The sequence below is a fragment of the Scyliorhinus torazame genome, chromosome 29 (assembly GCF_047496885.1).
Source record: "Scyliorhinus torazame isolate Kashiwa2021f chromosome 29, sScyTor2.1, whole genome shotgun sequence".
NCBI lineage: Eukaryota > Metazoa > Chordata > Chondrichthyes > Carcharhiniformes > Scyliorhinidae > Scyliorhinus > Scyliorhinus torazame.
Window position 1 is genome coordinate 39,450,134 of NC_092735.1, and position 13,498 is coordinate 39,463,631.

Consider the following 13,498-nt stretch of genomic DNA (forward strand, 5'->3'; position numbering starts at 1 on the left):
CATACTTGCCCATTGGGAAGTTTAGATTTCCAAAACAGTTCTGTTAGGAAATGTAGTAAACCCTGAGGATAGCTAACAGACATATGGATGAAACAGGCAGACGCATATCACAAATCAAATTTAATGCAAAAAATGTGATGTGATTCACTTTGGGAGGGTAAGTAGAGGTCATATAATATGCTGTAAACATCTACGACTCTATAGAGAGATATGGGCCAAATGTGGGCAAGTGGGACTAGCTTAGTGATAGAAACTGGGCGGCATGGACAAGCTGGGCCGAAGGGCCTGTTTCCATGCTGTAAACATCTACGACTATCTAATTTGTACATTTTTATAAGGGACAGACCTGGGAACGTACATACACAAGTCTTTGAAGATTGCAAGGCAAGTTCTTAATAAAGCACCAGACATCCTTGATTTTATACATAAAGGCATGGGGACAAGAGCAAGGAAGAAATTCTAATTTTCTATAAATCATTGGTAGACTTGCCAGAGCGTTGGCTCTAATTTTGAAGAAGGATGTCAAGAACTTGGTGAGAGTACAAAGGAGATTTACTGGTGCTAGGGATGAAAAACTTCAAATATGTGCAGAGACTTGAGATACCGGGCTATTTTCCTCAAGAGCAGTGAAGGTTAAAAGGAAATTTAACAGCGTCATTCAAAATGATATGGGATTAGCTAAGAATAGAGAGAGAGAGAGACTGGCTGGGGGGGATAGTAAACAGAGAATGGAGATTTAAGATCAGTGGCAAAAGAATGAGGGACGGGATAACTTGTTTTAACGCAGTAAGTTGCTATAATCCGGAATGCAAAGCCAGGTAGAGTGGCAGAAGGAGATTCAAATTGGATAAATACTTGAATGAGTTGGGCGGCAGGGTGGCGCAGTGGTTAGCACTGCTGCCCACAGCATTGAGTTCCAGGTTCGATCCCGGCCCAGGGTCACTGTTCGTGTGGAGTTTGCACATTCTCCCCATGTCTGCGTGGGATTGACCCCCACAACCCAAAGATGTGCGTGTTAGGTGGATTGGACACGCTAAATTGTCCCTCAATTGGAAAAAAAAAGAATTGGCGACTCTAAATTTATTTTTTGAAAAATACTTGAAGGAGGAAAATTAGTCGGGCAATGGAGAAAGAGCAGGGTGGGGCTAATTGGACAACTTTTTTCAAAGAGCCAACAGAATACGATTCTATGAGATCCACATTTTTGTGCTTCAGATTAATCCCAAGAAAATTTGAGTGAGTTGACAAAGTTACTGAGGAGCCTGTTCCTTTTTATTTACTGCTCAAGATTTACACATGCAATATCCACTAAATGTGCTGACTCCTTCAAGCCTTTTTGCTCCACACAGGACAAACTTCCAGGTGGCACAAAGACAGCAAGCACAGCATACAAAATTTTTCATTGTAGACAATTAAATTGGTTCTCAGTGATGAATTCAAATGTGTCCAGATTTGTCATTGCCAGGGCTTCCACAACTGTCATGAGTAAACATGGCATTATTTGAAAGTTGCATTTGTCCTGTTGGGTTCTGGACAGACCGATTCATAGAACATGGAACAGTACAGCACAGAACAGGCCCTTCGGCCCTTGATGTTGCGCCGAGCTTTGTCCGAAACCAAGATCAAGCTATCCCACTCCCTGTCATTCAGGTGTGCTCCATGTGCCTATCAAATAACCGCTTGAAAGTTCCTAAAGTGACCGACTCCACTATCACAGCAGGCAGTCCATTCCACACCCTAACCACTCTCTGAGTAAAGAACCTACCTCGGACATCCCTCCAAATCCCCCACCCTGAATCTTATAGTTATGCCCCCTTGTAACAGCTACATCCACCCGAGGAAATAATCTCTGAACGTCCACTCTATCTATCCCCCTCATTATCTTATAAACCTCTATTAAGCCGCCTCTCATCCTCCTCTGCTCCAAAGAGAAAAGCCTTCAATGTTTGGTCATTTGTAGCTATGCAAGGAACATCAAAAAAAATTCTATTTAACGCAGATTAACATTAGAAACATCAGAAACAGAATGATATTTGAACAGGGTGCTCTTCCACTCAAGTATTAAACAGCACTTGCTCTCAAAAAAGTTAAATCTACTTGGCTTCCAGTTTTTGGGAAGTTTGGGGTGAATGGAACTAATCTACACCAGGTAAAACCTGGTTTCCCCACATCTGGTTAACTTTGGATTATTCTAGTCAGCATGTGGCACAATGGTTAGCACTGGGACTGCGGCGCTGAGGAGCCGGGTTCGATCCTGGCTCTAGGTCACTGTGCGTGTGGAGTTTGCACATTCTCCCCATATCTGCATGGGTTTCACCCCACAACCCTGGGCAGCACGGTAGCATTGTGGATAGCACAATTGCTTCACAGCTCCAGGGTCCCAGGTTCGATTCCGGCTTTGGTCACTGTCTGTGCGGAGTCTGCACATCCTCCCCGTGTCTGCGTGGATTTCCTCTGGGTGCTCCGGTTTCCTCCCACAGTCCAAAGATGTGCAGGTTAGGTGGATTGGCCATGATAAATTGCCCTCAGTGTCCAAAATTGCCCTTAGTGTTGGGTGGGGTTACTGGGTTATGGGGATAGGGTGGAGGTGTTGACCTTGGGTAGGGTGCTCTTTCCAAGAGCCGGTGCAGACTCGATGGGCCGAATGGCCTCCTTCTGCACTGTAAATTCTGTGAAACCCAAAGATGTGCAGGGTAGGTGGATTGGCCACGCTAAATTGCCCCTTAATTGGAAAGCAAAATAATTGGGATAACTGATGAATTATGTTTGACTATTAACATGGTCTCGGGGCATATCCCTTGGATGTTGCCACTACCAACTTCTTCCAACCATTACATTTCCAGATTCTCACTTGTCACACAATATGTAGTTACATTGTATATGTTCTGTTGCCCTATTATGTCTTTTCTTTTCATGTATTTAATGATCTGTTGAGCTGCTCGCAGAAAAATACTTTTCACTGTACCTTGGTACACGTGACAATAAACAAATCCAATCCAATCCAATGGCAGTGAAACCCATGTCGTTAGGGAGCACTTTTGTGTTGTCATTCCATCTTATCTGTCTCCTAACCTACATTAATCTAACATTCAATGCTTATAAATTAAGTTTAAACAGAGTAGTAAAACCTGAATAATATGCTCTTTAACTGATTCAATGGGCAAATAGTACATATCCATTTAGAGAAGGAAGGTCCCATGTTCAGTTTAGGGGTCGGGAAAATGGCTTGGCAGCAAGGTCACAGCAATTGGTGTCAATGTCACTGGGCTTAAGAAGGGAGGGAAACGGACAATATTTTCTCACTGCTGCTATCCAGTGACTTTTCCTGGCAGCATGTGCACATGGATGTCAGGTGTCCCTTCACAACTGAACAACCTTATGACACTTAGCCTCACAGGTGAACAGTGCCACTTTGGTGAGGTACTAGGGGCTGGAACAGTAAGGCAGAATGAATCAGCACCTGCAGGAGAGAATTTAGAAAAATATCAGACAATGAAACATCTTCTAACTTGAGGAATATTTCCAAAATAGAGAAAAATCGCTGTTGTTTCCAAAGATGTTCTCCCATGATTTTAGCTTGGATAAAAAATTACGTTAAGCGAAAAAGCAGCAGTTTAATTTTTTATTAAAGGTCACTGCAAATGAGTGGTCTTTGAGCAGGGCTTTGTCGGAAACAATAGACTCAATCAGAACACTTTTCAAAATACACTCACTCATCAAGTCTCACACAGCTATTCGCCTGAGAAAGACAAGGTTTACCTTTGTTGCCACACACAAACAGATCTAAAAACCATGGAACAAAACAATGAAACAAGGAACATGCCAAAAAAAAACATTAAAAAATTTAAAATAAAAGATAGTAGTGAAGGATTTTAAACATTAGGTGAGGGGCAAAAGTCAGTTTTCCAGCAGTGTGCAACATGAGCACCAAGGAGGGCCAAGAACCATTGGAGAAGCCACACATTGAGCCAATAGAAAAGGAGGCACAATCCCAGAGAAAGAGTAACCATTCACAGGCGTGACATACAAGGAAAGGGGGAGAGGGGGGAACAAGGACAAACAAACACAAAGAGAGGGTGCATTAATCAGCAAAACCGTCGTTAAAACTCTGAGTAAGATGTGTAGGAGTCACCATCAATCAACTACTAAATATAGCTCAGGCTGCTTAAAAAAAAACAAATAAATAAATATGTACAATCCAGTACAGGCGGCACCAAAAAACAGCATTGGAAAGGGGGAAAACAACAAGTCAAGTCACATTCGTAGCGTTAAACATGAAATGGCAGATGGGTTTCCTTTTGCTTTTGTGTTCGTTTGTTTTGTTTTTCTTGGTTCACTTACCCCCTTGCGTACCATCGCCAGCATGTATAGTTACCATGGTTACTGTGACTCAAGTGAAGGGCCCTAAACGCTACACCATCGAGGAGGGAAATATAAAAAAAAAAGCAAAATATGCAAACATCTTACTCAAAAGGCTTTAAATGATTCATAAAGACCAGTCTGCATACAAGGCAGAGCTGAGGAGGAAATCTGAGATCTAAAATTCATTTGAAATTAAGAAAATTCTACCCCAAATTACAAACGATAAACAAGGTTTCATAGCCTCTTTGGACAAGCATACTCCATTTGCAGATATAACTGGTTCGCAATAGACCCGAGGCCCAGGTCACAATAAATAAGATTTTTTTACACAAGCATGTTTTAAATGGGAGGGTCGTGATAATGTTAATACAACTTTTTCTTTAATTATTCACTTTTTAATAATTATTGAGCATATTTAATTTAGCACTGAACATTTTAGTAGTTTTGATCTCAGGCTATCTGCAGCTGCTCGGAAAGGCAGTCCATAGAAACTGTACAGGACATCTTGTTCCCAAGAGGAAAGGCTAGCTCCGCTGATGGATTCGCTCCTCAGCACTGCATTGAAGAAAACTGACTCACTTCTGTGTGTGTTGCGGTAGTTATACCTCAGAAAACAATGGGGAACCTACTTGCACCCTACTTTGAAAGACACAGAGGTAAAACTGGACATTCTCATTGCATAAACAAAATAGAAGAGGAGCCTTGCACAACAAGAGGCCAAAAAAATAAATAAAACGACACAAACAGAATTCTGGTCAGCAAGGCTTTAGGAATTACTGTGTAAATTAGAGAGTGCAAGAAAGAGATTGGGGTAAGGGGGTAGTTAGAACAATGACGCACATATGATGACCATCGAACAACCAGTGTAGAAAATAAAAGGTTGAGGCAAGACATTGAAAATAAATGTATAGAAGGAAACAATTTTTTTTAAGACATGCACCTCTATTTTACGGCCCTCAACCACCGTGCCGTGTAATTTCTCCCTCGCCCTGTCGGCATCAGCACTAGATTCGAAAGTTACGAACCCGAATCCCTGCATGCGGCGGGAGAAGGGGGGAGAACAACATGCACATCATTATAAATAGAACAAGTACATGACCACAATCAGCAATACTTTTCTCTCTCATCCTCATGCATGTTTCTTGGAAAATTAAAAAATTAAAAAAAGTAAGCGGCGAGGCCAAACCAAACTGTACTCGTTACTTGGGCTGCTCATTAGTAATTGGGAGGTTGGGGGCAGCTTTTTTAAAAAAGAAAACGGGAGAAGGATGAAAGTAGCAAAGAGCAAGGGACAGAATCTCTGAAAGCACACAAGGTCAGTACGCTGTTACTACTCTTTATGCAAGGTGTTCCCCAGCACTTATAACTAGCATTTACTCTTCTCAGCCACTGGTTTACTGCTATTGTGTCCCAAAGCACACATTCGGTGCAGCTAAAGGTTCACTAAATGTCCAGTTCACCAAAGTAGTCATGAATACTTATTTAACAAATTTTGCTGTCTGCGGTCCTCAGTTTGACAAGCTGGGTGAGCTGTTGTTGTCAGCTGGACCACATACCATGAGCCCCGAGGACTCAGGGCATTAGTTACTACAACAGGTGGAGCTTTGGTGGATGATAAACAGCTCTTTTATTTAAAAGCTGCATTGGCTACACAGGGGTTAGAGTCAGTGTCCTGCATCTGATGGTTATCCAGTGACCTCTGCTGTAAAATCAAATTAATAGAGGAAAACTCAGTTGCAACTTCCCAACAATTAGCTTGGCAACACAAAATGTCTAGTATCTTGGACAAGTACCAGATAATTGCCAGAGATTGCGGAATCACACACCAATTAAGAATGATCCCTTTAGGAAAGATGGGTAGGAAAAAACGGAAAAGAGCAAAACACAGCAAGTAGTCTAAAGGAACTGACTCTTTTGTGAAAATGTTATTATAATAATGAAAAATCAAAATGTTTCATCAATTAACTATAAGAAACGCAAATGCAACTCCCCTGCCTTCTTTCTAAATGTCATTCCCTATTTTCATGTCAATCTTGATGCCTGGAATAATGCTGTTAATTCAATTAAACGTGTGTTCAAAGAGACAACTTACAGCTGTCACAGAGCAGACTGCAAAAGGAGTCAGTTTTCCACTGGCCACATTAAAGTTAGAAAAAAATAAACAAACCCGGAAAGTCTCAACAGAACTAAACCTGAGGCAGTAAATATTCAAAATATGTGAGATAATTACTGATATTTTTGATGATGTGAAAGGGCTGCTGTAGAGATACTTTAATGGTGCAATCAGTTAGTGGTGAGATGTTTGTGTATGTTTGTCAGCAAAGCCAAGGACTATCTGAGCTTCAATAATTTACCACATGAACATGCGGAAGTTATTCCACCCCAAACTATTCCAATAAGCAGAAGTCAATTTCTAATACACTCAATCCCTCTCCAAACCACAGCATATCTTAACAGGGAACGGTCCAATGACATTTAGAGTGGTTTCACAGGTCGGCGCAACATCGAGGGCCGAAGGGCCTGTACTGCGCTGTAATGTTCTATGTTCTATAACTCAAGGCCTAGCAGGAGCTACACTGTAAGCGGTGCCTGATTTGGGAAATGGGTGGCACAGTCAGAACACTGTCCTTTTCACCTCTGAATCCTGGGTTCAAGCCAGCACAGACAGATGGCATGAAAGCCTCCTCTCACAGCTAGGACGGCCCCAAGAGAAATTAATTTTGGCACTCACAACTCGGCTCCTAATGGGCAGAAGTCTACAGTACAAATGAAATGTAATTCAGCATTAACTAGCAATCATTCTGTGTACTCAGCAAGGTCATAATGATGGTGAGTATAGAAAATGGAAATGTCACAATGAAGTAGTACCAGTTGCTCTTCCAATGAGAAACGTTGAAGCAAGAGGAACGTTTTAAAATTCAAGGTGGGGTTGAGGTGTATAGCTCAAGCACTATATGAGCAATTTTACTCTGCATTTAACCAGCATTGTACCTGCGAGTATCCAAAGCAATAGACCAATGGAAAATAAACCTGAAAAACTAAATTCCAAACAGAATCATTCCCTAACTCAATAAAGATAATTATAGGGCGGGACGGTAGCACAGTGGTTAGCACTGCTGCTTCACAGCGCCAAGGTCCCAGGTTCGATTCCCGGCTTGGGTCACTGTCTGTGCGGAGTCTGCACGTTCTCCCCGTGTCTGCGTGGGTTTCCTCCGGGTGCTCCGGTTTCCTCCCACAAGTCCTGAAAGACATGTTAGGTGAATTGGACATTCAGAATTCTCCCTGTGACCCGAACAGGCGCCGGAGTGTGGCGACTAGGGGCTTTTCACAGTAACTTAATTGCAGTGTTAATGTAAGCCTACTTGTGACACTAATAAAGATTATTAAATAAAATAGTTGTCCTTTTAACAAAACCCAGAGACCTGGTTAATGGTAATATAAAAATTAAAGACAACTGGACAGCTACATTTATTTTTACTTCAATTGAGAATTAATGTGTCTCTGTGCAAGTCCCATGTTATGTTTTGTTAGTGACTTGCTGTCTCACAGCATTCTTTAACAAGTATTCAGATTTTAAAAATGAAACTCTATTCACAAATTCTGTTTTGTTGTATAAATGCAATATATAGTGAACATTATCTGTATTTGGTCATATCAATCTACTTCTCCTGCATTGTGCAGTCTCCATACTGAAGCCATTTTTATCGTGCCGGTACCTTCATTTAACTGTTCCAGCTGAATGAGCAAATGGCCCCATTAAATCAGTCAAGAGGAAGATTACCCTGACTGCACTGTACCCGAAGGCAGCTCGAGGGCCTGGGTTCACCAACGTGTTGGTGGTGGCAGGGGGACGGGGTACCTGCTGTCTACGATAATATCACCAATGCAGATTATCACGTTGGACACCATAATACTGCAGAACTCTTGCTGTGTCCAAATACAAGGCCACAAATTATCCTCAACCTTGATAACTGACCATATTCTGTTCAAAAATCAAGGTAAACCTCTGGTGATGAAAGTACTCAGATCAGAAATTATCTCGCCACATTGCAGAGCTAAGTAGCAGCAGGACAGGCTGTGTATATCCAGGTAAAAAATAATCAAGGCATGGCGTCACAGAGCAGGTGATTGGTCGTGAGTATTAACATTCCCTCCATGTCTCTATATTTAAGTGGGTTTAAATTTAAGTAAATCTTAATTTTCATTTAAATTAATTTCCCTATAAATTAAAGTGGCATTAGCACAACGGGAGCAACCCGATTGGCGAGTGGCTGGTTAAGTGTATTTTTAAGTCTTATGTTTATTCCCGTTCAATGCATATCCTGTTCCATATAGGAACTCAAGGCAATTTCTTGTGTTCCGAATACCAGCGCCAGTTCTGGTTCCTCTAGGAAGTTCAGTCAGAGCCAAGGCCACAGCATGATGCCGGACTCAGCTGTGCAGGGGGACACGAGGAAGACTTGGGAAGCAGCGATAAGAGATCAGGGTCAGGGGAATAGACAGGTGCTGGCGCCTGCCAGGTGCCAGGGTCAAGGCTGTCACTGAGCAGCCACATGGGACTCCGAGGTGGTGGGCTGAACAACCACAGGTCGTGGAACCAACGGCGTTGAAAGAGGGATGAGGTCCAACAAACAGAGTTTAAGGAGCCAGGGGTGAACCTGGCAAACAGGATCTTTAGCAAAAATTCTTTCACGGGACATGAGTATCGCTGGCTAGGCCATAATTTCCCATCGCTAATTGCACTTGCAAAGGTGGTGGTGAGTCACCTTCTTAAACCGCTGCAGTCCATGAGGTGCAGATACACCCACAGTGCTGTTTAGGAGGGAGTTCCAGAACTTTGACGTAGCGACAGTGAAGTTAGTTCCAAGTTAAAGACAGTAATCTCCAGGTTTGTTTCTGTGCCAAGTGCTGGTGAGTATAGAAATAGGAGAACAGAGCAGATGAATGTGTGTCTGGCACGATGGTGCAGGTGGGAGCGCTTTACATTCCTGGGACACTGGGTCTGCTTCTGGGAGAGGTGGAACCTGTACAGGGCGAATGGGTTAACCTCAACAGAACCGGGACCATTGTCCTTGCGTAGCCGTGCTATGGGGAAGGGTTTAAACCAAGTTGGCAGTATATGGGAACCAGGATGTAACATTAGGGAGGAAAAACATGGAGCACAACAAATTTAAGAGACGGATAGCTCTATAGTGGGGTCAGAATTAAGAGGAATGCAATAAGGACTAAATTGGGTTTACAGTGCAATTATGTGAATGCAAGGAGCAGGGTAAATAAGATTGGTGAGTTGCAAGTGCAGCAGGCTAAATGGGAATATAATGTTGTGGGAATATAGAAAAAATAGGAGCAGGAAGAGGCCATTCATTATGATCATGGCTGATCATCCAACTCAATAGCCTAATCCCGCTTGCCCCCGGGGCGGCACGGTGGCGCAGTGGGTTAGCACTGCTGCCTCACGGCACCGACGTCCCAGGTTCGATCCCGGCTCTGGGTCACTGTCCGTGTGGAGTTTGCACATTCTCCGTGGATTTCACCCCCACAACCCAAAGATGTGCAGGCTAGGTGGATTGGCCACGCTGAATTGCCCCTTAATTGGAAAAAATGAATTGGGTACTCTAAATTCCTATTAAAAATTTTTTTTTAAATCCTGCTTTCCCTCATATCTATTGAACCCCTTCGCCCTAAGTGCTATATCTAACTGCTTCTAGAAACGATACAATGATTTGGACTCAACTACTTCCTGTGGTAACAAATTCCACAGGCTCACCATTCTCTGGGTGAAGAAATTTCTCCTCATCTCTGTCCTAAATGGTCCACCCCGTATCCTCAGACTGTGACCCCTGGTTCTGGACACACCCACCATCGGGAACATCCTTCCTGCATCCACCCTGTCCAGTCCTGTTAGAATTTTGTAGGTTTCTGTGAGATCCCCCCCACCTCATTCTTCTGAACTCCAGCCAATACAATCCGAACCGATTCAATCTCTCCTCATACGTCAGTCCTGCCGTCGCAGGAATTAGTCTGGTAAACCTTCGCTGCTCTCCCTCTATAGCTAGAACATCCTTCCTCAGATAAGGAGACCAAAACTGCCCTCAATATTCCAGGTGTGACCTCACCAAGGCCCTGTATAATTGCAGCAAGACATCCCTGCTCCTGTACTCTAATCCTCTCGCTATGAATGTGGTGACGTGCTTGTTCGGTGAATTGAACATTCTGAATTCTCCCTCAGTGTACCCAAACAGGTGCTGGAATGTGGCGACCAGGGGATTTTCACAGTAACTTTATTGCAGTGTTAATGTAAACCTACTTGTGACACTAATAAAGATTATTATTAATGGAGACCTGAATCAAAAAATGGAAAAACTGTGTGTTAAACATTTTAGAGTTCAAGAAAGTTAGGGAAGGAAAGAAAGAAAGGAGGGTGGGGCAGTATTAGAGGCATCATTACACTACTGGGTGTATCCTGTAGGTTACCAACTGGAGAAAAAGATAGAGAGGACCAAATTTGCAAAGAATTATAAAGATGCAAATCCTTAATAGTCATTTCAATGGGGTGAGAACAGATCTGGCGCAGGTTAACTGGAATCAAAGATTAGCTGACAACTGGAACGATAATGGGCTGTGGTGGAGGAGATGGTTCTGGTACAGTCAAGATGTATTCCCATGAGCAGGAAAAGTTGGGACAACCAAAGTAGAGCTCACTGGATGACAAAAGAGATAAGAGATTAAGATGAAGGAGAAAAAGGCTGCTGATGACAGATATTGGATTGATAATACAAGTGATAACCAAGCTAAGTACTGAAGGTTCACAGACAAAGCGAAAAAAAAGAGAAGCAAATAGAAAGTATAAGAAGAGACTGAGAGCTAACAGGAAATGGTATCCAAAGGTTATCCATAGATATATAAATAGTAAAAGGGAGGAGGACGGGGCTGATTAGGAAGCAAGAAGGGATCGAAGCATGGAGGCAGAGAGTAAAACTGAAATACTAAATTAATATTTGTCTTTGCCAAGAAAGAAGATGCTGAAGAATAGGGGAAATGGTTGAGACACTGAATGGGTTAAATATTGATAAAAAGGCCTCAGAAAGTCTGGCTGACATATCACTTGGATAAATGTGGATTATTTAAGGAAAGGTAGCCCGGGTTTGTGAAAGGAAAATTGTGTTCAATTAACTGGAGGTAAGAGAGAGCGCTGACAAAGGTAATGCAGTGGATGTGGTGCCCATGGACTCCCAAAAGGCGTTTCTAAAGTGCCACATAACAGGCTTGTCAGTGAAGTTAAAGATCATGGAATACATGCACAGTGGTAGCATGGGGCAGCGGGGAAGGGGGGGGGGGGGAGAGAGAGGAAGAGAGAGAGAGAGAGAGAGAGAGAGAGAGAGAGAGAGAGAGAGAGAGGAGAGGTGAAAACCAGAGGGAAAGACACTTGAAGGTATAAGACATGCAAGTTCTGGAAATCCAAAACATTGGCTCACCGTTGTATGTACTGGGGACATGCAGACCGAGAAAGAAAACTCACCCCCGCTCCAGAAATTAAACTGGAGGCATTCCATCCCCCCCACCCACTGCCCACATCAGCAGTCATTAAAGAACTCCATTTTGAGCAGTTGGCAGGAATTTAGCTAATTTAGATCTAACCATTGCCCAAATCACCACCCCTCAACTTAGCACACACAAAGGTTGATGTAGCCAGCTTGGAACATGATGTGGACCCTGAAGCCTACTCCATTCATATCCAACTCATTAATTATTTAATATACACTAATTTTTTTTTCGAGCTGGGGACCTTACAAAGATGTTTAATGTAAGCGTTTGCAAGTTACTGGTGAATAATTGTAAGAAGGTGCAACGGAGGTAGCCCAAGTAACTTGTTGTTGTAATCTGGCCTCAGAACTGCAATAAATACAAGCAACAGATGAGCAGTGTCAAAAAGTAGATCAACAACCCCTGCAGAAGAATGATAAATAAATGTTACTAGATACAAATATAAAAACAAGAAATAAAAAAAAAGGCAATACTCCTATATGTGTTCATAGACAGAAAACACAATTTAACCCATAAGAATACATGCACTATATCCCCAATATACCACAGTGCACATAATAAACAGTTTCAGCAGCAAAAACAATCATGCTTGAAGTGATTGGTCGAGGGTAGTTGTTTTCATGCTGCGTTAGAGGATTTTCATCTACAACCTTATTCATCTCTGTAAATGACTTGAAGCTGTTTGCAAGAATCAGTTCCGCTGACCTCAGACTCCACAGATGATGCCAAAAAGTCTTTGCTCCATTAACTACAGACCATTTTATAGAATCTGCTATGGACTAGTTCTCAAGTCAAAGCATTATCCAATTTGTAATCCCCAGGCTCTGCCTGATCTGCAGAGGTACGGGCCATTCAGCAGACCGGGCCCAGTCAGAGAAAGCCAAGCACCAATATCTGGGGCAAAGAGGACCATTGGCTACAAGATACTCCAATTCACTCCATTGATCTGGTACAGCACTTGAATGAAACAGACTCCTCCAATTAAGAGAGCAAAGAAATTGTCTGATCCAGGGTTGATTTAATCAGAGTTTTATATATTTTATAATGCAACTGATAGAGCTAACTTTCATTTATGCTTGAGGGTTATAAACCCGATTTATTGAATAAAAACATTACTGAAAAGAAATACATGGTGCTGAAACTTTTAGTCTTTAAATTATCAGGAAAAACACAAAAATGTCAAATTTCAAACGATCACAACAGGAGATGCTGATTTGTTGGCAAGTCTCTGATTGGCCAAGATATGTAGAAAGCTCCTGGATGAAAGGTGCAAAGCTTGAACGTTCTCCTTTTGTTTGCAGAGAATGGGTCCCTGTGTACAAATGTATGTTGTTTCTAGCGAGTGCAAATGAGCCAAGGTATGAGCTGAACTGCAATCTTAAATTGGTTGTTAATGTAGCAATTTGCGCACTCAAGATTGCTCAGCAAGTGCTGCCCAATTGCAAAATCACATCTAACATCAAATATTTAGTTTTGTGTTTTACAAGTGCGGGTTGGTCGAGTGTGGTCTGGACTCTGCTTATTACAAACAGTTGGAGGAAAACATGGGCACTGAAATTAATACAGAGTTTTACTCAGAAAGGCAGAAAGC

The 13,498-nt window shown here is 42.4% G+C and overlaps 1 protein-coding gene across 1 annotated transcript in view; it reads right to left on the reverse strand.

Moving 5' to 3' along the window:
* The window catches only part of LOC140404097 (RNA binding protein fox-1 homolog 1-like), a 385,076-nt gene that overhangs the window by 45,464 nt on the left and 326,114 nt on the right, over window positions 1–13,498 (reverse strand). The window contains exon 7 of the mRNA XM_072492499.1: window positions 5,303–5,395. Coding sequence (XP_072348600.1) covers window positions 5,303–5,395 — 93 coding nt within the window. The remainder of the gene's footprint in view (window positions 1–5,302; window positions 5,396–13,498) is intronic.